The sequence below is a fragment of the Colletotrichum costaricense genome (genome assembly GCF_030867565.1).
Source record: "Colletotrichum costaricense strain IMI 309622 chromosome Unknown Scaffold_6.1, whole genome shotgun sequence".
NCBI lineage: Eukaryota > Fungi > Ascomycota > Sordariomycetes > Glomerellales > Glomerellaceae > Colletotrichum > Colletotrichum costaricense.
The window spans coordinates 385,979-405,203 of record NW_026848235.1 but is presented as its reverse complement, the minus strand read 5'-3'; the positions used below and the strand labels follow the sequence as shown (position 1 = coordinate 405,203).

At 54.8% G+C, this 19,225-nt stretch overlaps 6 protein-coding genes across 6 annotated transcripts; 3 read left to right on the top strand and 3 right to left on the bottom strand.

Annotated features, from left to right (window-relative positions):
- Positions 1-267: 267 nt before the first annotated feature.
- CCOS01_06354 (40S ribosomal protein S21) lies at positions 268-686 on the top strand (the record flags this gene model as incomplete). The annotated part of the gene is made up of 2 exons (XM_060454523.1): positions 268-299; positions 455-686. The coding sequence occupies 2 exons, from the start codon at positions 268-270 to the stop codon at positions 684-686; spliced, it is 264 nt and encodes an 87-aa protein (XP_060314223.1).
- Positions 687-1,680: 994 nt separating this feature from the next.
- On the bottom strand, positions 1,681-3,345 carry CCOS01_06353 (major facilitator superfamily transporter; the record flags this gene model as incomplete). The annotated part of the gene is made up of 3 exons (XM_060454522.1): positions 1,681-1,707; positions 1,766-2,735; positions 2,795-3,345. The coding sequence occupies 3 exons, from the start codon at positions 3,343-3,345 to the stop codon at positions 1,681-1,683; spliced, it is 1,548 nt and encodes a 515-aa protein (XP_060314222.1).
- Positions 3,346-4,264: 919 nt separating this feature from the next.
- Positions 4,265-5,982, top strand: CCOS01_06352 (carboxylesterase; the record flags this gene model as incomplete). Its single annotated transcript, XM_060454521.1, has 2 exons — positions 4,265-4,879; positions 4,948-5,982. The coding sequence occupies 2 exons, from the start codon at positions 4,265-4,267 to the stop codon at positions 5,980-5,982; spliced, it is 1,650 nt and encodes a 549-aa protein (XP_060314221.1).
- Positions 5,983-7,054: 1,072 nt separating this feature from the next.
- CCOS01_06351 (malic enzyme) lies at positions 7,055-9,128 on the bottom strand (the record flags this gene model as incomplete). Its single annotated transcript, XM_060454520.1, has 5 exons — positions 7,055-7,835; positions 7,893-8,136; positions 8,195-8,491; positions 8,662-8,764; positions 8,823-9,128. The coding sequence occupies 5 exons, from the start codon at positions 9,126-9,128 to the stop codon at positions 7,055-7,057; spliced, it is 1,731 nt and encodes a 576-aa protein (XP_060314220.1).
- Positions 9,129-11,035: 1,907 nt separating this feature from the next.
- Positions 11,036-12,681, bottom strand: CCOS01_06350 (uncharacterized protein; the record flags this gene model as incomplete). Its single annotated transcript, XM_060454519.1, has 2 exons — positions 11,036-12,000; positions 12,093-12,681. The coding sequence occupies 2 exons, from the start codon at positions 12,679-12,681 to the stop codon at positions 11,036-11,038; spliced, it is 1,554 nt and encodes a 517-aa protein (XP_060314219.1).
- Positions 12,682-14,507: 1,826 nt separating this feature from the next.
- CCOS01_06349 (uncharacterized protein) lies at positions 14,508-18,216 on the top strand (the record flags this gene model as incomplete). Its single annotated transcript, XM_060454518.1, has 2 exons — positions 14,508-17,982; positions 18,038-18,216. The coding sequence occupies 2 exons, from the start codon at positions 14,508-14,510 to the stop codon at positions 18,214-18,216; spliced, it is 3,654 nt and encodes a 1,217-aa protein (XP_060314218.1).
- Positions 18,217-19,225: the final 1,009 nt, after the last annotated feature.

Genomic DNA, 19,225 nt, shown 5'->3' with positions numbered 1-19,225 from the left:
GCACCCTGGTCATCGAAGCACAGACCGTTCTTTCCATTTTGGCGGTGACAAGTTTCTTATCTTATCTTCAGTATGAGGTAAGCAGACGTCGCTAGATCCACGTGATCTCAACCCTTTCCTGCCGCTTCGGCCCGCCCACACGAAATTTCGAAAAAAGAAGGCAGTCAGTCTACCACAGCTCTCCCGCATCTCGACCCCGCGAACGACAACATCCACGCAAACCACCACCTACTTGCTTCTAGTCAACCCCGAACGCAAGCCGCAGCAATGGAGAACGACAAGGGCGAGATCGTCGATCTGTGAGAAATCCCCCTCCCCATACCGAACCATCCCACGAAATGCCCGCGCGAGACGAAATCGAGAGGAGGAAGCTTTCGCGGGAAAAGCGCGACTACACCAAGAATTCGATATCGAGAGTCCCATGCTAACCTCTTGTTTTTTCCTCGTCGAATAGCTACGTTCCGCGCAAGTGCAGCGCCACCAACCGCATCATCAAGGCCAAGGACCACGCCTCCGTCCAGATCTCCGTCGCCAAGGTTGACGAGAACGGCCGCGCCGTCCCCGGCGAGAACCACGTCTACGCCCTCTCCGGTTTCGTTCGTGCGATGGGCGAGAGCGACGATGCCTTCAACCGTCTGGCCCAGCGCGATGGCCTCGTCAAGGCTGTCTGGTCCGGCCAGCGTTAAATGCTGAAAGGATGCGACCTCGGGGGGGAAGGATGGTACGTCGGGAGTTTTATTGTACGGCTCGCAAAAGGGCTGTTTACAACAGTCGGACGGTTGGGCTGACTTGTCAAAAGGGTCTAGTCGTTCGGTCTGGTCGGTCGACATCATGGATCTAGAGTTGGTTGCATGGTATATCGCCAATTCGAGGCGTCCGGCTCTCTGCGGAGAGGAAAATGGCATAGGAATGGTTCACGACTACCCAACAAAATGAGATTTTCCGCGTTCGAGATCAAGACAAACTACCACAAAAGTCCCCAGTGACCACTCGCCCTCACCCCCTTCGCTCCCGATGCAATATCTTTGCTCCTCTCCCACGCCCCGGCTAGCGAAGGATTCTCGTGCCACCCTTGATGGTCTCCCATGGTCGAGGATTCTGGGGCTACTATGATAGCCTCCGTGCCGCAGATTGATGCAGGCCTTGAAAAAGCCGTGGCCGTTAAGGTGTTCGTCATGGTACAGATACGGGTCTCACATGTCTAGGCGCAGCTGCCAGACTGTCAATACGAATATGATTCCATCTCCAAGTTTTCCGCTGCGAATCCCTCCGAGACTGTGCATTGTGGCCTTGAGAGAGACGACTGACTTAGTATTGTATCCGATAGCTGCGACTTAGCGGACGCCCGTCCTAAGGATCTATGATTGAGTCACAATGTCCAGGTTCCACTGACGAAATAAGTAGGGGACGAGCTATCGAGGATGACAAAGCTATAGATGCTCCGATCTACCTAGAGGGTTTTCCGTGTCTGATACCCACAGTGACAGACAGCCTGGGGATACAGCCACCCGGCCGGCTGCCCAGCCGCATCTCCGGCTTTATGTGGGCAATCTCGGGCTACGTTCTACTACGCTTCACAGTTCAGTTTCGATTCTCAGAATCAACATGGTCTCATAATTGTCGCTCTAAACAGATTCTTGTCTATAGTCATCTTCAAAACAGGTCCCGCTCTAAAACATCTTATAATACATAACGGAAGTTGGGATTCTGTCCACACGTTAGTTATCAAAGTCTCTTGAGGGTCACAGAAGCTCGGGAAACTCACCTCCTTGTCAGTCAAGTCAACTCCCTCATCATCGTGCTCAGCATCAGGCGAGATACCAGCAGCCGCCGCAGCAGCATCTCTCTGCTTGTTGCGGCGAATGAGCAGCATCCGCAACCCAACAGCGATAGCCACCTGCGAAGCCGAGCACGCGAGGATAAGCTTGCACCCAGTCGCGTACAACGGCGCCTCCTTGGCCAAAAACGCATGAGGCCCAATAATGTTACCCACGCAGTACGCCGTGAAGACAATGGCCGACGCCGTGATACGCTTGGTGTATCCTCCGAGGTTCGTTGCCGGCATCTGCAGGGCCAGGACCAGGGAGGCGACGTAGCAGCCAATCATATAGTAGCCAAACAGGACGCCGACCTTGTAGTGCGTTCTATCCAGCTTCCAGATCATGCAGCAGCCGATAATGGTGGGGATGAGCCACACCGCCATGACGGTCGTGCGCTGGTTACGGAACTTGGATGCGGTGTAGGCACCCGTGAGAATCCAAAAGACCTGGAAGGCGCCCTGCGGGATTCCCAGCGCCGTGGTCAACAGCGGGTCAGTGACGAGCCCCTTGATGATGAGCTTGCCAAAGTTGGCCACGCCGCCGTTGATGACCTCGTTGAGCAGGACGAAGAGCGTCAGCAGCCAGACCTGGGGGTCGAGGCAGGCCTCCTTGACTTGGTACCACTTGATGGTCTTGTTAAGGACGCCCGTCTTTGCGAGACGCGCGCGGCCGACGAGGAGGGCTCGCTCCTCGAGGGAGAATCTCTTGGCGCTCAGGATGCTGTCTGGGAGGAAGACGAGGAGCAGGCCGCCCCATACAACGGTGATGCCGCCGCAGATGAGGAAGACGGCCTTCCAGACGGGGAAAGAGTCGATTTGGCCGATGCCGTAGCTAAGAACGCCGCCGAGCATGCTGCCGACACCGTTGCAGCAGTAGAAGAGTCCTGCTCGCATGGGCTGTTCCGATCGCACGTACCTGAATGCACGCGTTAGGACAATGTCGACATACCTAGGGGGCCAGATGTCGAGACTTACCACATGGAAACCATCATCATGAAGCACGTTGTGATAGGGGCCTCAAAGACTCCAAGGAGGAAACGGCACGCAGCAAGTCCCGGGAAGTTGGAGCACGCAGCCGTGATCATCAAGACGGAACCCCACGACAGCACACACCCCGCCACGACCTTGCCCATGCGCGTCTTCTGCGCAATATAGACCCACGGGTACTCGGCAACCAGGTAGGCCAGGTAAAAGATACTCGCGAACCACGAGTACTCAGTCTGCGTGACACTCGTGCTGGAAAAGAGATCAAAGACGGCGGCGTAGGACAGCGCCTGCTTGTCAATGTACTGCAAGACGTAGGTGCCGGCCAGGAGAGGGAGAATTATGAGGTCAATCTTGCGGACCAGGCGACGGTTCTTCTCCTTGTCGTTGACGAGCTCGGCGAGATACTCTTCTGTGATATTATTCTCCTGGAGAAAGGCCTCGGACTCGTCGAGGTGCGCGACCTCGCCCGTCGTGAAGGACTTTGTCGGCTCGAGGCCATCCTCGGCGACCTTGATGTCTTTGGACACTTTCTCGGTCATTGTTGTCGATGTAGGCGGGGAACTTCGAGAACAAAGACTTAAACAAGGTGAGAGTGGTGATCCTGAGAAGAAGGAGATTCAAAGATGAAGCCTCCCTACTACTTTTCCAAGGGTTTCCCGTCTCTCTGACGAGAGGGATAACTCCTTTAATGTCTCATTGCCAATTGGTCATTATCTCGACAACCCTGACCACGCCACGCTACCCAGTCCGGGGTAAACAACTAGGTAGATAGGTATGATAACGCGGAGGCCCAGGAGTCCGTCAATGGGACGTCTTATCTGAACCCAGATCCATATAGAACCACATTTCACGGGCGACGTTATCCGCAAGACTAGGAATTCAGCTGGGTACACTAGGAAACAATGGCAGTTGGCTATCGCGGGGAAGTCGTGCCGGGGGGGTCCCATGAGTCGGGGCCCGTCCGATAGCACAAGTCGGACGGGGGCTGATAAGCCGGGAACGGGGGACATTTGTTGACTCTATTCAACTTGTCGAAAGTCGAAAGGGGGAGTCCGGCGCCCAGATCTGTGCCCGAAAGCACGTCTCGCCGAAATCGGCCGTTTCGTCCCCGCGGGAAAGCCCCGGTATCAATAGCCTCTTTGAGTCGTTCTCACAATCATTTAACGCCTAATCAAGCCTTTCCCGCCACGGCGCCAAGCACCATTCGATAACTACGGAGTATTACTAGTCAGGTCATTCACTATCCGGACCTTGTCCGAGAAAGAGGGTGTGTTAAAGTCAACTGCAACTCATCGGGAAGCCGGTACGAGCAACCGCCGATTATCGATAAGAGCTTCGGGGGATGCACCCCGGTTGTGAGTTGTGAACTGCGGCTTGAGACACTTCAACTAAACTCAACTCAATCACTTGTCTCTACACACCGTCAAGACAGAGTCAAAACTCCAAGAGACATTCACAATGGGTTCAACAATCCAAGATGCCCGTCCCTCAGTGAAACTCACCCAGGGAACCGTCATCGGCACAGTCGTGTCAGATAGTCTCCCCCGGCCAGTCGAAGCCTTCAAGGGTATTCCGTATGCGCTCCCGCCAACAGGAGATCGCAGGTTCCGCGCACCGGTCAAAGTCCAACCCTCAACAAAGGAAATCGACGCCTCGAAATGGGGTCCCGTCGCACCGGGCAAGCAACTCTTCCCAGACGGTCCAGCGTTTGAGTACAGCGAGGACTGCTTAACCGCCAACGTCTTCCGGCCCGTCTCGTCGTCTCGAAATGAGACACTGCTGCCCGTTGCCGTGTACATCCACGGCGGCGCATTCAACAGAGGTACCGCCATGATGCACAACACGGCTTCGTTCCTGGCCAACTCGGGACAGGCTTTTATTGCAGTTTCCTTCAACTATCGAATTGGAGCTCTCGGTTTCCTACCATCCACTAAGAGTTTCGAGGAGGGTTCTGTGAATCTCGGTTTGAAAGATCAACTCATTCTCCTCGAGTGGGTTCGCGACAACATCACGGCATTCGGCGGAGACCCCAACAACGTCACCCTCTTTGGCATCTCCGCCGGAGCACACTCTGTAAGTCCTCACAGTGACCTTCCTTTCTACCATGAAAGAGAAGACTCAAGTCTGACAAACAACCCCAGATCGGCCACATCCTCATCAACGACGAAGGTCAATACAACCCACCCCTCTTCCACAAAGTCATCCTCGAGTCCGGCGCCCCAACATCCCGCGCAGTCCGCCCCTACAGCGCCCCCATTCACGAAGCCCAGTTCGCAGACTTCCTCGCAGAGACAGGCTGCCCGCCAGACCTCTCCGCCGCCGAGACCTTCGCCTACCTCCGCGCCGCGCCCACCGAGGTCGTCCAAAAGGCCCAAATCGCAGTCTTTGACAAGTATAACCCGTCCCTCCGCTGGGCCTTCCAGCCCGTCGTCGACGGTGACATCATCCCCCGCCCGCCAATGGAATCCTGGCGCCTCAACAAGTGGCGCAAAGTGCCCATCATGACGGGCTTCAACCGCAACGAAGGCTCCATCTACATCTCCAAAAAGGTTTCCAAATCTGACGAATTCACCTCCTTCTTTGCCGACCTGCTTCCCCTGCTCTCCAAAGTGGACGTCGAGACCATTGACAAGCTCTACCCGGACCCCCTTACCATCCCAACCTCACCCTACAAGGAATCCCTCGACGGCACAGGTGCGCAATACCGCCGCCTCGAAATCGCCTACGGTCAATACGCCTACGTCGCGCCCGTCCGCCAAACAGCCGACCTCGCCTCCCGCGCGGACCCGGCGCTCCCCGTCTACCTCTACCAATGGGGCCTCGAGAGCTCCCTCCTCGACCGCGCGCGCCACGGCGAGAACATGTACTACGAGGCTTGCGAGCCCGCGAAAACAAAAATCTCGCCGACGCAAAAGGAGCTGTGCTTGACGCTGAACGCGTACCTCGCCAGCTTCATCGTGGCGGGCGATCCGAATGCCGTGCGGGGCGAGAGCGCGCCGGAGAGGCCCACGTGGGAGCGGTACGTGGCGGAGGATCCCAAGGCGTTGGTGTTTGCGGAGGAGAATAAGGAGCTTATTGGGGGCGAGGCGGGGGTTCCGGCGCGGTTGTGTGCCGATACTTGGGCGAGGAAGGAGTCGGAGTTTTGGTGGACAAAGGTTGATGTGTCGCAGCAATGAGTGCGTCGTTGAGTAGAAATAAAAAAGTAAAAACCTTGATGATAAATCCTCCATGGCCCAGTCTCTCAATTTCCTGGTGTTTATGTATGACCACAACTGTTGAGAATCTAGGTACTCACGGCACAAGAGCTTCTTACTCAAAGCCGAGACCGATGCTGATACTTCGCAATCACCAATCTCGCACATGTAATTGGACAAGGCCGAGACTATTGATTGAGCTCATGAGTCTTTGTTTACTGAGGCGTGGCTGGAGAGCTGACTCGAAAATTGAGACTGGATCAAGACCATTGAGTGGCGCTCGAATACCCTGTAACGCAGACTAGGAGCATGAGTTAAGGTCAATCTATAGGTCCATGTGGCATAAATATATACCGAGTCGGAATATCCGTTGGGGTGCTTGATACTATTGATCCGTAGGCTTCTTCATCGTGTTGCTATCGTGGGAACGGCCTTCCCCTATCTCACTACCTCACATTGCTATTAGATGTGAACTTTAACGGAAAGTCCTAGCGATGGAGCTTATCAGGTATTAACAGAGTCCAGATGAAAGCATGGCTAGATGATTGTCTCAGTTAGATACTTTTTCTTCCCATGCCGGATGGGAAACATGGTATACCGTTGTTTTGAGTCCTGAGAATAAACGCAATCATCGCCACTTTGTACGCATTTGAAAAGCAAGAATAAAAGACCAAGTTAATTCACCAAACAACACCACAACATAATTCCGCGCGGTTTTCTACATAAATCTGTTCAGGCAATTATCTAGTATCTAACTCAGTATTAAAAAATAGTTGTTCTGCGTCCGTTCCTCAAATGACCCCAATGAGGCTGGAGGCCCTTCTCCAGAGCCTCACCACCAACCTTCACCCAACTTCAGCATCACCACTCCGGCAAGATAACACATGCGACCACACCCACTGGAGAACTCGGGATCCCGTCCGCTCTCCCATCGATAAACCAGTGAGGGCCGGAGTAGTAGTCGGGTCGGAGACGACCGGCGAATGCCCGGTGTTGCATGTACTTTTGCCTTTTGCCGTCTTCGGATACTCACGCGTGAACTGAATGATGGTATCTACCAGCTCCCGACTCTGCTAAAGCTCCCAGCAACCTTCATCTCACCCTTGGCCTCCCGACTCGCCTCACTGTATTCAACAAGCTTGAGCGGGCGATACTCGGGCGACCACATCTGCTCCCGGATCCACTCATCCAAGTCCTCGTCCCCCTCCGGAATCCCCTCCTCCGTCGCCACTCCCTCCTTGACGGCCGCCTTGATCACCGCCCGCGCGACCCTCACACTGACGTCCCTGACGACATCTACACCCGGCAGCAGCGGCGCCGTCTGGTCTTTGAGTGCGGGGCTGAGCGACGCGACGCCCTCCACAGCCGCAACGAGCATCTTGTCCGTCACCAGGCTCGCCCGGCAAAGCACGGAGCCGAGGCCGATGCCCGGGAAGACGACAGAGTTGTTGCACTCTGCGACTTCGATCTCAATCTCCTTACCGCCTTGACCCCAGGGGCCCTTGACCGGTTTGAAAGGAGATCCTGTCGCGACGAGAGCCTTGCCGTCGGTCCATTTGTAGATATCCTCCGGCACGGCCTCGTGGAGACGAGTTGGGTTAGACAGAGGGAGGATGATGGGCCGCTCGACGCCATCTGCCATGGCGCGAACGATTTCTTCCGTAAAGGCCTTGGGCTTCGTCGAGGTTCCGATCAGGACATTGGGTTTGACTTTCTTGATGACCGAAAGGAGCGACGCGTCCTTGTCTTTCCAGTCCGAAGGGTCCTTAGCAAAGCCCTTTTGGGCAGCGGATACCTCGCTGTCTGTGGTCAAAAGACCGGGCTTGTCGATCAACCTATATCTGTGTTAGCAGGAATGATGCAGCTTGTAAGGTTTGCAGACATATACGCACCAGATCTGCTTGGAGGCATCCTCCTTACTCATGTTTCCTTCGGCAGCAATGGCATCTCTGACCTGATCCGCGATTCCAACACCAGCTGAGCCAGCACCAAAGATGACCAGACGCAGATCAGTGAGCTTCTGCTTGCTTACGTGGAGCGCAGCCGTGATAGCCGCTAAAGTAACGCATCCCGTTCCCTGCACATCATCGTTGAAGCACGGGATATGGGGACGGTATTGATCCAAGATTCTCCTTGCTAGTAGACCATCGCACGTCAGAAGAGACTCCCACCCAAGCAGAACCATCATACTTACCATTGGTGAGGCCAAAGTCCTCGAAGTGGATGTAAGCGCGAGGATACAGCCTCCTGGCAGCCTTGACAAACTCATCCACGAAGCGGTCATACTTGTGTCCCCGCACACGCTTCTGTCTGAGTCCTAGATACAGATCATCGTTCAAGAGCTCCTCGTTATCAGTGCCGCAGTCGAGCACCACAGGCAGTGTTCGATTGGGATGAACACCAGCGCACAGGGTTGTGAGGACGAGCTTCGCCACGGAGATCAAAACACCACCGACACCCTGGTCTCCGATACCCAGGATCTCTTCTCCATCTGGTGTAGCTAGTCAGCGAATCATTCGGGCATAACAGATTCGGAAGACAAGGTGGCATAGGCGGGGACGGGGTACATGCCGGTAACCACAATGTAGTCGATATCCTCTGGTCGCCCCCATTGGGCGAGGTCGTGATAGACCCGATCTACATCATTAATGTTCAAAAAACAGCCGTCAGGTCTTCTGAACAGTCTCGAAAAGTTCTGAATCGCATCTCCCTCGGTTGGCGTGTACACGATGCTGAACATTTCCGGAAGATGCTCTTGTAACAACTACGCACCAGTCTCAGATCACTTATGCTTCAACATCTGGTAACATTCAAATACATACCCGATAGTACAAGACCTCATTCTGCTCCTTCAGCGACGTCAAAAAGGTATTCTTGGCCAGGTCATCTTGGCGGCTTTTGTACTGCTCATAGGCGCGGTGCAGCTGCTGTTCGAGGGAATGAATGCTCTGGGGAAGCAGGCCGGTCAGGTTGAACTCGCGGCGCTCGTCATCAGGGAAGGCTGTTCCCTTGTTGAGATAAGGTGTATTGAGCAGCGCGCTGCCCGTGACGGCGCAGCTGATGGGGCCGCTGGTGCTCAGAGGCAGATGGGAGAACTTGGACTCCTTGCGGTCCTTGGTGGGAGCCATGGTGTGAGATAGACGGGGTAAACGGGAGCGGCGGGTGGTGATGATATTCCGAAGAGGGTTCACGATGATTCTGGGTGGCATCGAATGATGATGAACTCGAGTGAGGGTAAAAATACGTAGAACACAGACCTGGAGCTTTGCACAGTCAGGCTTATGAGCGATGGTCTGATGAGAAGCACATGCAAGCAGCAGAGACGGGAAGTCGTGATAAGATGTCGACGTCGCCGTCTACTTTGGATTTCAATATGTACATTTTCCTTGGCACAGAAACGCTAAAGAACAGCTACGTACCTCACGTTCGGGGAAAAGGGGGGTAACGTGAGGTATCGAGGTATCTTAGAGGAGGAGAGGAAAGAGCGGCTTGATGGCGTTGCCGTCCTGCCGTTTGTGAGCGCTGACTGCCAGGTGACGTCAGGCCTTTCTTTGTGGTGAATGGTGACAGCAACTTGAGTAAGTGCGTGAGGTGGGGGAGGTGCAACTTCCATTGCATGTCGGTGGCCCGAAAGGGTGGAGGAAAACACCGGAGACGACCGGGACTCGGCCGGTGTGAATGTGACCTTTTTGCTCGAATCCATGATTTTTCCCAACGTTAGGAATGCACTGATGAGCTCGTCTTGTTGACTGAGAGGCTTGATTGAGGGTGTGGTGCAGGTACTTTGCTGGGACATTCAGCACTTTGGAGCCATCCAAGTCATTTGGGCAACATGGACGTGGATGGCAAGTAGCACTTTGAACCGGCAATGCTCTCAATTCAAATCATGCAAAACAAAAAGTCACAATAAAATCTGTCGGTACGCCTGGAGCCTCGCCCATGTAGGAAAAAAGATGGGCATGGACTATGATGGTCCTGTTTTTCTTGCAGCTCGGCAAAAATCGAGAGGAAAAAAGACGTAAACGCCCCTTCACCCCTCAATTTTCACCGCTCATAAATAGTGTATTTCCAGTCCTCTCCAGAGTGTACCGCAAAACGCGGCACAAGAAGGAGACCCTCGCCGAAGCAAAGACTCGTGAATAATCCAAGTGACTGGGTAGACGCTGCTGTAAGGTAGGTAAGGATGATTAAAGCTATCCTTCCTGTTTCGTTTGGCTTCACACCACTTTCATGCTTTGACGCGATGGACACCGCAACAGAGCACAGGGAGGCAAAATATAATGCCCATTCTCGTAGAAGTTCGAGAGCATTCCTGTTTGACTCACTTGAGCCGTTTGCTTTTGTTGCGCTGCCTGTCTTTGCAAAATGTGGTGTTCGGCCGGTGAGTTTGATCAAGTGAAGGAGGCGGAGGGAAGGAAATTTTCTTCTCAAATCTTACGTTGCAGCTTTCAGATTATGTAATACGCACCCGTGAGAGAATGTGGGGACTCAGGGGAGGTGCCAGGTTCGTAGGGCAGCTGGTCCCGGCTGGTGCGTTCAGCGCCCGTGTAAGTCGGTCTTGGTGACCAACTTCAAAGCCATAGACTTCAATACTTTGACTGAAGCAAAATGAGATTCTATTGGCCAATGTATATGATGCTGGTTGCCAAGTGTTGTATAGGAGTCACTTCAACAATGTCAGGAGTCAACGCGGTGTCGACAGTGCGACTATCTTAGGTGTCTGAGCTTAGCACGTTCTTCATGAGGCTACAGCGTTGCAAATGAACATATACATCTATTAGCTTTCTCATCAATGGTTTTATCCGATGACCATCAACCATACGCCACATTAAAGCAGATGTTGACGTCGAACTGTTGGTGACCCAAGAACACATTTGGCGTACGATTCAAGCATTCGGCACACAAAGAGGCAAGAACGTGAACACTAGTGGTGCCATTTGTATAATTATAATGATTGTTCAATAATGTTGATAAAGAAAACGGTATACCCGAACACCTAGATAAATTCATACAGTCACTGCTATCCGATGCTGGCTTAGATAAGACCAGCCCGGGCAGCCTCGCCACCACCATCCTGAACGAGTTCGTCCATGCGCCTCTTGCCCTTTCCAATGCCTCCCTCACCAACACCCATTCTTCTGGCAACATACCTCTGTGCCACGACACCCACAGCCAGACTCAACAGCTCTTCGATCCACTCGGCGACCCACTCGCGGGGGTCGACACCACCGCCCTCGACAATTTCACGAATCTCATCCGGGATGGATTGACCCAGAGAGCCCTCCTGGCCATCATCACCGCTGGCAGGAGTCAGCGGGTTGGCGGCGTCCAACCAGCGGATCCACTTGACCGGGATGGACTGGCTGATGGCCGAGTACTCAATCTCGTGGACGGGGTCGAGGCAGAAGACGGCGAAGCAAACCATCTCATCTGCCTCATCCTGTTCGGCCACGGCCGAAGTCTCCTTCTCCTTCTCCACAGCCGACGTACTGGCAAAGAGACCCGAGTCGGCCGTGGTACCCACAGCCTGGATGGCAAGGAAGAGGTCGGAGCTGCGGACCGGGTTGTCTTCGCTCACCGGCTCAGTCGCACGTAGCCGAGCCTGCTCGACACCGCCGTGGGCTGCAAAGTACTCGCTGGCGTAACCCTCGGCTCCAGCACGGCAGAGCTTGGTGCCCTCGGTCAGACCCTTAATCAGACCCAGGTCACGCGGGGAGTCGGATTGTCTCCACCAAGGACCGTCTCTCCAGCCCGCGCCACTGTCATTGGAGTATCTGCGGCTGTGGGTTTCTTGGCCTCGCTGAATGACCATCAACTCGCCGCCCTCCACCTGGGACATGACGCGGGAGAAGGTGCCGTAGATCAATGGATCGAGGGAAGGGTACCCGACCATATCGTGGGCGATGTGAATGAGGAGTCTCTCGTGAGAGCTGATGGGAGGGGCAATGGTGTGGAGGATATTCGTGAATGTCGGAAGAGCTTGCTGGCGAAGGTTGTCTCCTGTGAAGGTAGTGTTAAAACCTACTTGTCCCCTCTATACCAACGCGCGTGGGTTGCGTTTAGGAGATGGCAAAACCAGCTTGTGAACTTACCAAGAGCCCTGAGGCCACCAACGTTTCCACGGACTTGTTCGGCCCATTTCTTGGCTTCCTCGTTCTTCTGAATCTCCTTCACAGCAGCCTCGGCCTGCTTCATGGCGGCAGTGGCCGTGTTGAAGATGCCACCCCACCAACCACCTCCAGCAGCCGCAGCGGGCGCGGCTTCGGGAGAAGCAGCTGATGAGGAGGCAGTGGCAAGCTGTTCAGCAGGCCTCTTCTCGGGTTCTTGCAGGTCGGAGCTTGTGGCACTGGGGGTGAAGCTCGCGCGGAGAGATCGTGCGCTGTCGGTAGACTTGCGGGGGGCAGTCGACTTGTCGTCGGTGGTGGGGGTCGCAGAGCGTTTGGGGATTCCCTTCGCTGCCGTCTCCTTAAGACGCGGCGTATGCGGACGGGAGGGTTGCTCGAGGTCCTTTTCGAGCTCGGCCAGGATGTCGTTATCGGCCATCGCCTTGGAGGCGGCGGTGGTAGGCTTGGGCTTCTTCTCGAGCGACTTCTTAGGGGGGGCAACATTGTCGCCAATTCCATCAAAGAGGTCGTCAATGTCGTCGCCAGCAGCGGCGGGCTTTGTCTTCTTGGAAGCCATGTTGGGCGATGGGAGGATTGTGGTGTTGGTGATGTTGCGGGGCAGACGTCACTAGCTACACGGTGCAACACTTTGAGGGCGGTTAGGTAGCTCCGAAAGGGATGCTCGGCAAGCTTAGTCAGGCGGCGCTAGGTATCAGGACACCGTGAAACAACAGCTCGAATGGAAGGAGCAATGATTATAGCGTGGGGTTCTATGTCCGACGGGCCAGGCCGAAGCGATCAAGGCGATATTGGTGGGTGTAACAGAGAGACACCAGCTCACTGATCGAATGATGACGGGCGGTTATTGATGTTGACCAAGATGCAGTTGAACATTCACCTCATGTTCTCCGACTGTGAACCAAACGGGGGAGTCTGATGCACCAGCGCAGGCACGCCGCACAGCACCACACAAATTGGCGACAGCTGCTGGAGACATGCATCACATTCACCAGGGACGGGACATGCATCAAGCGGAGAGAAGGGATGCGCTAGTCCGTATCCGGAGTGGACGAGAAGCGTGTCATCTCATTGGCCCTGAGTGAACGCCCATCCCCAGTCGGAAATGAAAAAAGCGTGTCTTGTGGGTCCCCGTCTGAAGTCGCCATCTGGCCGGGCTGGGTTCTCTCGTTCTTGGTCTGTCAAGGCTTACAGCGGGCTTTTAGGGGTCTTGATCAGTGGCTATAGGGGTGAGCCTGCTGTAGGCTCGCCCATAGTGACAAGCTGTAGGGAGGTCGGGCCACTAAAGGGATTTCCTCCAGCTCCCATCATAGGTCCTGGTATGCTTGACGAGACGGGAACTTGGGGTGCAAGTCAGCCAGAGGTAGGTACGTATCCCATTCCCGAGTCCCTTCCCCCTTGGGCCCTTGTACCCACGTACCGGTTTTTCTTCCTTCCTTCCTTCCCATTGCCTTGTGGTCCAGGCGTGGCTGGCTCGGAAGGACTAACAGCCAATGCCAGTGCAGGAGCGTTCCAAAGGGGCCCAGTCGTGCCTTCCCTTTCTCTCTCCCGGCCCCTGCCAGCCAGTAACGGAACGGAAGGAAGTGGCAGCCAGCCTGAGCCAGGCCAGCAAGAGCAACAGGTGGACGTGTGTGGACGCAGACGTGGACAGGGCCCCGGCTGGCAAGGCAAAATTGAGAAATGCAAGTCAAAGTGAAGACGGGAAGGAGCCATCTCAGCAACAAGACAGGAAGGGGCCACCAACAGCACAAATCACCACATTTTCCACCTCAGATATCTTACCCTCACGACTTCTTTGCCCTCTTGAAAATATCGTCGCTATTTTCTTTGGCTCTTTAGCTTTCTCCAGAGCGTATTTTTGTTTGCTCTAGCTATCGCGCAGACCCGTCCTGTCTGCTCTCAAATTTGACGTCTTATTTGGTATTGGCAACAGCAAGGCCTGTTTCTCTCAGCTCAGGTCTCTTTCGGTCTCGCTCACTCACACTCACCACTCACCACTCACACAACCTTTGGCTCTCACTCTCAGCTCTCAGTCGGGTGGTCCAAGTCAAGTCAAACCACCACATCACCACTTACTTGCATCAAACCCGGTTTTTTTCGCCAGCACCTTCACATTCAACCTCCCTCCCCCTACCGACAGCCTCTTACTGCCATCCGTTAAATCTACGACGGGACAAGAGTTCATTAGCTCTTCATTCACATCACATCACTATTCAGAGTAGTCGTCTCCCGTCTCATTGAATGACTTCTCGGCTTTCTCCGCCATCTTATTGCGGCTCCCCTTCTACCCCCAAATCATCTACACATCCGTCTCCGTAAGCCAGGTCACCTCTTCACCTGTTCTTACTTGGACTGCACCATCACACAACCGCTGCTCTGACAGCTATGGACCAGCGCTCTCGCGGTGGCCGTCCGAATCGCCGGAAAACTCTTCCCACTTCCAGCATCCAGTCTGATACCAGCGCAGGCGGCGAGTCAAACTCGAGCATCATGACGCGCTCTCCTCCCATTGCTGCCTCTCGCACTCCTCAGACGGCACCTCAAAATCGCCGCAACGCAAAGCCCATTCCCATGAATAACCCCTTCAGTGTCCGCTCATCTCCCAGTACGGGCGGATCCGGTCCTGGCCCTGGCAAGGCTCTTAGAAAGAGATCTCGCACCAGCGGCTTTGACGGGCCCGCAGATGAAGAAGACGAGACCTACCGCAAGGGCCCTCACACTTTGAGAAAGCGTGCGAAAATCGACTACTCCGCCGCAGACTTTGAGGATGAGCTGCCCGAGATTGCAATCCCGGCCCCTCGCACTGCTACCCGTAAGAAGCGGGCTGACAGTGAAGTCGTCGACGAGGAGTACTACACGCCCACAGCACAAAAGCGCCGCGCCAACTCGAGAGAATTTTCCGTCGCCAGTATTACCGCCGCTCGTCGTCGGACTCCGGCCCGGAAGAACGTCGTCGAACAACAATCCTTCTACTCTCAGCAATCAGACGAGGATATTGTCAAGGATACTATTGAAGTGGTGGGCGATTCTTCTGACCTCATCAGCTCTGATGATGCATCTGACCATGATGACAATGACAAGGACATTTCCGGTCACGCCTCCCTTCCAGAAAACCATGACCAGCTCTCGTCGCCCATCCAACGCAAGACTCAGGTAATACTTCAACTGGCATCTCCCATTGGCCATCAGATCATCAAGCAGGATGAGAGTCAATTGAGCCAGAGCCAAGCACAAACCGTTCCCGGCGACATTGTTACCGCCGCGGATGAGGTAGCGGGCCCTATCATCGCTCACCCTCAGCCCATCCGCGTCAATCAAGTCACCATTATCGGAAACACTGGCCCGCACCCAGACACCGGGGCGACAACAGTTCATCATGGCGACTTCGTCGAAGATTATTCTATCCAGCCCAAGAGAGAGGCCAGTTCTCCCGTGCGGCCTACTGAAAGTTTACCGCAGAGAACGGCTCTGCCGGAGATGGCTGAGCCGGCAGTCAACGCCGACTCTGCTGTTGTCTCCGGTACTCAGGAAAATTCCGCACCAGCCGTTGCTCAGATTTTCAACGCCACCAACAACATCGACCATGTCAACGTCGCACAGCGGACTGAAGAACCACGAGAGTCTATCGCCGATGTGTCAACAGAAGACACAAAGGTAAATGGTCATATCGAAGCGACCGAAAATAAGCTTCCGCCTCAAGAGGAGCCGTTAAATACACAGCCCGCCGCCCCTTCACAAGATGTCGACGTCTCTATATCATTCACAACTCAGTCCGAGGACTTGTCCCGGCCTCAAGACGAGATGGACGTTGACGTTGCAGAGGAACCCGATGCAGAAATGCAGGACGATGTTGCTGCTCCTGAATCCGTTGCTGTTCCTGAACCCAAAGCAGCATCCCCGCAACCCCAACCCGCCGCTCCTGAGGTGAAAAAGAAGCGCTATCCGTGGTCCCACCTTACACCTTACGTTGATGGCGAATATGTCACCCACTCCATCTACCCGGTCGCTGTCGAGGCATCTGCGCCCACCTCAAATGCCGACGCCGCTGAAACTTCCGGCGAGCGAGAGATCGCTGACGAGACGCCCGAGAATGCCAATGCGAACTCCCATGGCCAGGGTGCTGAAGCAGACGCAGAAGACGGTGCCAATGCCGATGCAGACGGCGAAGTTGACGACACTGAGCGGGACGCCGATCACGATGAGGATCTCGCACCCGACAGCCAAGGCCAGCAACTTTCCCAAGGGTCCGCTTACAACTCGGCTGCCCCGACTCCCGCACTTACGCCCCGCCAAGGGTCGCCTGTTGTGCCCTCAGCCGCGACGGGGACCAGCACACCAGCTTTGATGCCGAAGCAACGCTTCAGAAAACAGTACAGGTTCAAAAAGCTTAGGGATCCTGCCGAATTTCTAGCCTTCCTAAAGGACTCCGAGGACCTCCCCCAAGAGGAGCTCTGGGACCTTCTGGCTCAGGCCAATGAGTGCCTCCTTGCTTATCAAGAGGAGTACAAAGAGTGCAGCAGGGTCGTAGATGATCAAGAAAATGCCCAGCGTCGCGCCATTCAGGATGCCGCCTACGAAAAGAAGACTGCCGACTTGAACGCCTTTGCCAAGGTAGACTCATACATCGAAAAGGAGTTTGAGGTGCAGGGCTCCCGAGCCACGATCAAGGAGAAAGACGCCGGAATTCTCGAGCAACGCTTGCAAGACAGGATCATGGCCGCCACGTATCACTTTGAGTACGATCCTCACCCCAATAAAGTGGGCAACCAAGATCCCGGCGCTCAGAAGGGTGGTGGAGGCGAAGGTGTCCGCCAACTCCGAAGCCAGCCGCAAGCAAGCGCCAAGGCTGCCGAAGGCGACGGAGTCATCGTCTCTGGCAAGAGAACTCGCAACCCCCCGAAGTTGTTTGACGGCGTGTTACAGGACGACCACCGTGCAGCAACTCCGGGAAGCAACAAGCCGGGCCCGAAGAAGCGCGGTAGGGCTGCCGCCGCAGAAAAGGCGGCTTCAGCTCAAGATCCCGAAGAGGAGCCTGAGCCCGAGCCGCAAACAGTTTCACCTGCCAAGCCCGGCCCCAAGAAGAGAGGGCCGAGGGGTAGGAAGTCTGCCGTGGTGGTCTCGGAGCCGAATTCGCCTGCTCCCGAAGAAGAGGCCATCGCCCCGCCGCCGGAGCCAGAACAGGTACAGCCTCCCAAGCGCAAGCGTGGCAGACAACCAAAGTCGGCCGCCATTGTCGAGGAAGAGCCAGAGGAGCCCGAGAAGCCGACCCCCAAGAGAGGTCGCGCAGCGCAGCGAAAGAGCAACGGCCATGTTGCTGTTGTTGCACCCGAAACAACCGACGAATCCCGCCCTACCTCGGCATCATCGATGGCCACTATCTCGGACGCCGGATCTACCTACGGACTGCGTCAGAAGAAGCGACAGCGAAATTGGCAGGACGAGGAGGAAGTCGACGAGGAAGAAGTGGAGGCCGAGCCCCAGCCTAAGAAGGCTCGCATCATTCGCATCAACAGAAAGCAAAGCGCACCGGAGCTCGCACCCAAAGAGACACTGGGCGAGCATATTCTCGCTGATATACACCGTTTCACCGCGACTCTCGATGCAGCCGAGTCCCCTCAGCCCCGGATGATGGTGTCATTCAAGCTGATTAACAATGGCTCCAGATGGACCATCAAGCCCCCAGCCTCGCCGCGCCAAACATCTACGGACGTCAGCGAGTACAACCTGTCGACCCCTCGACCAGCGCCAGTGTCTGCACCTACCTCGGCCAAGTCATCGGCCCCGCCTAGCCAGGCTGAAGGGGAGGAGAAGGATTACTCGACCATGACCAAGTCGGAGAAGATGTCGGCCTCGATGAAAAGTACGCTTTACGCAACCCCATCACTGATTTTACAGTCTACTAACAATTTCTCTAGAACGATGGCTCAATGGCAGCATGCAGGGCGCTGTCAACAAAAGAAAGGCTACTCTCGCTGCGAAAAAGGCAGCAGCTGCCGCGGCCGAAGCTGATGCGGCCCGAATCGCTCAGCAGAAGGCCATGCAACTCCAGCAATCTGGACAACCAGCACCTTTCCCCCTGGGACAGGGACAGTAACGAATCCAGACACCAACTACACACGTCCGTTAAGAACGGCACGTTTAACTACCATGCAGAGCAGGATGATGACCCATACGGATCACATTGAAAAAAACACAACCGCAAAAGGTCACGAGACCCACGAATATCATTACCAGCATCATGTGCTTCTCAGAGCAACTATTTTCCAGTCTTCTACGATCAGCATTGTATACCCATTCGCATGACGAAAGTCGCATCCGGATGGCAGTGGACGGGTTCGGGCACACGAATACGCAAAAGCCCCGCACGCCGATACACACCTAATTCAGTTTTCTTGTTCGAGTACACATATCGGGAGAGGCACCTTGGGAGATGATCTCTCTTACATCAGCATCGGGAAGCGAGGGCATCCGACTTTTTCCCATTTTCGATTCGAGTGTTGGAAACCAAAAAAGAGGAGAGAGCGTATGAATCTTTGCATTGATGGATTGACAGAACGGTACACCGGTCTCAGCTCCCATAATCGACTGAGGACATTTACAGTGCCGCCGTCTTCGTCACTTTTTCTTTTTATCGAATCTTTCTTTCTCGGCTCTTGTGTATTTGCGCCAAACTTTTCTTGATTTCAGGCGACGAATACGAAATTTCGTCGATTTGGCACCCGCTCGCTGAAGTGAGTGGTCTTTCGGAGGTGGCGCGTCAATGGAAGTGGAGAGTCAAGTCGTGGACTGTCTGGCCTCAGCCTTGAGGAAGGAGAGAGAGAGCTTTCGCGTATCTGAGCGGTTCATGGCAGAGGGAATTTGGCTCTGATATCCTGCTTGAAGGATCTCGTTGAGACGCCCTAGGACATGGGTTGGTGATGGATAAGTGGGGTTTGTCTTCTGGGACGATGGCGGTGGACGGATGGAGTCGATACTCTCTGATGAAATTGACGTTGATGCCATACACATACGCTGTTCCTGATGTGATACGAAGAACTGTCTCTGCTATTCTTGAAGTTGCTTGTTTACCTCATCGTTGAAGCTATCCTGACCATGCAGGAGTA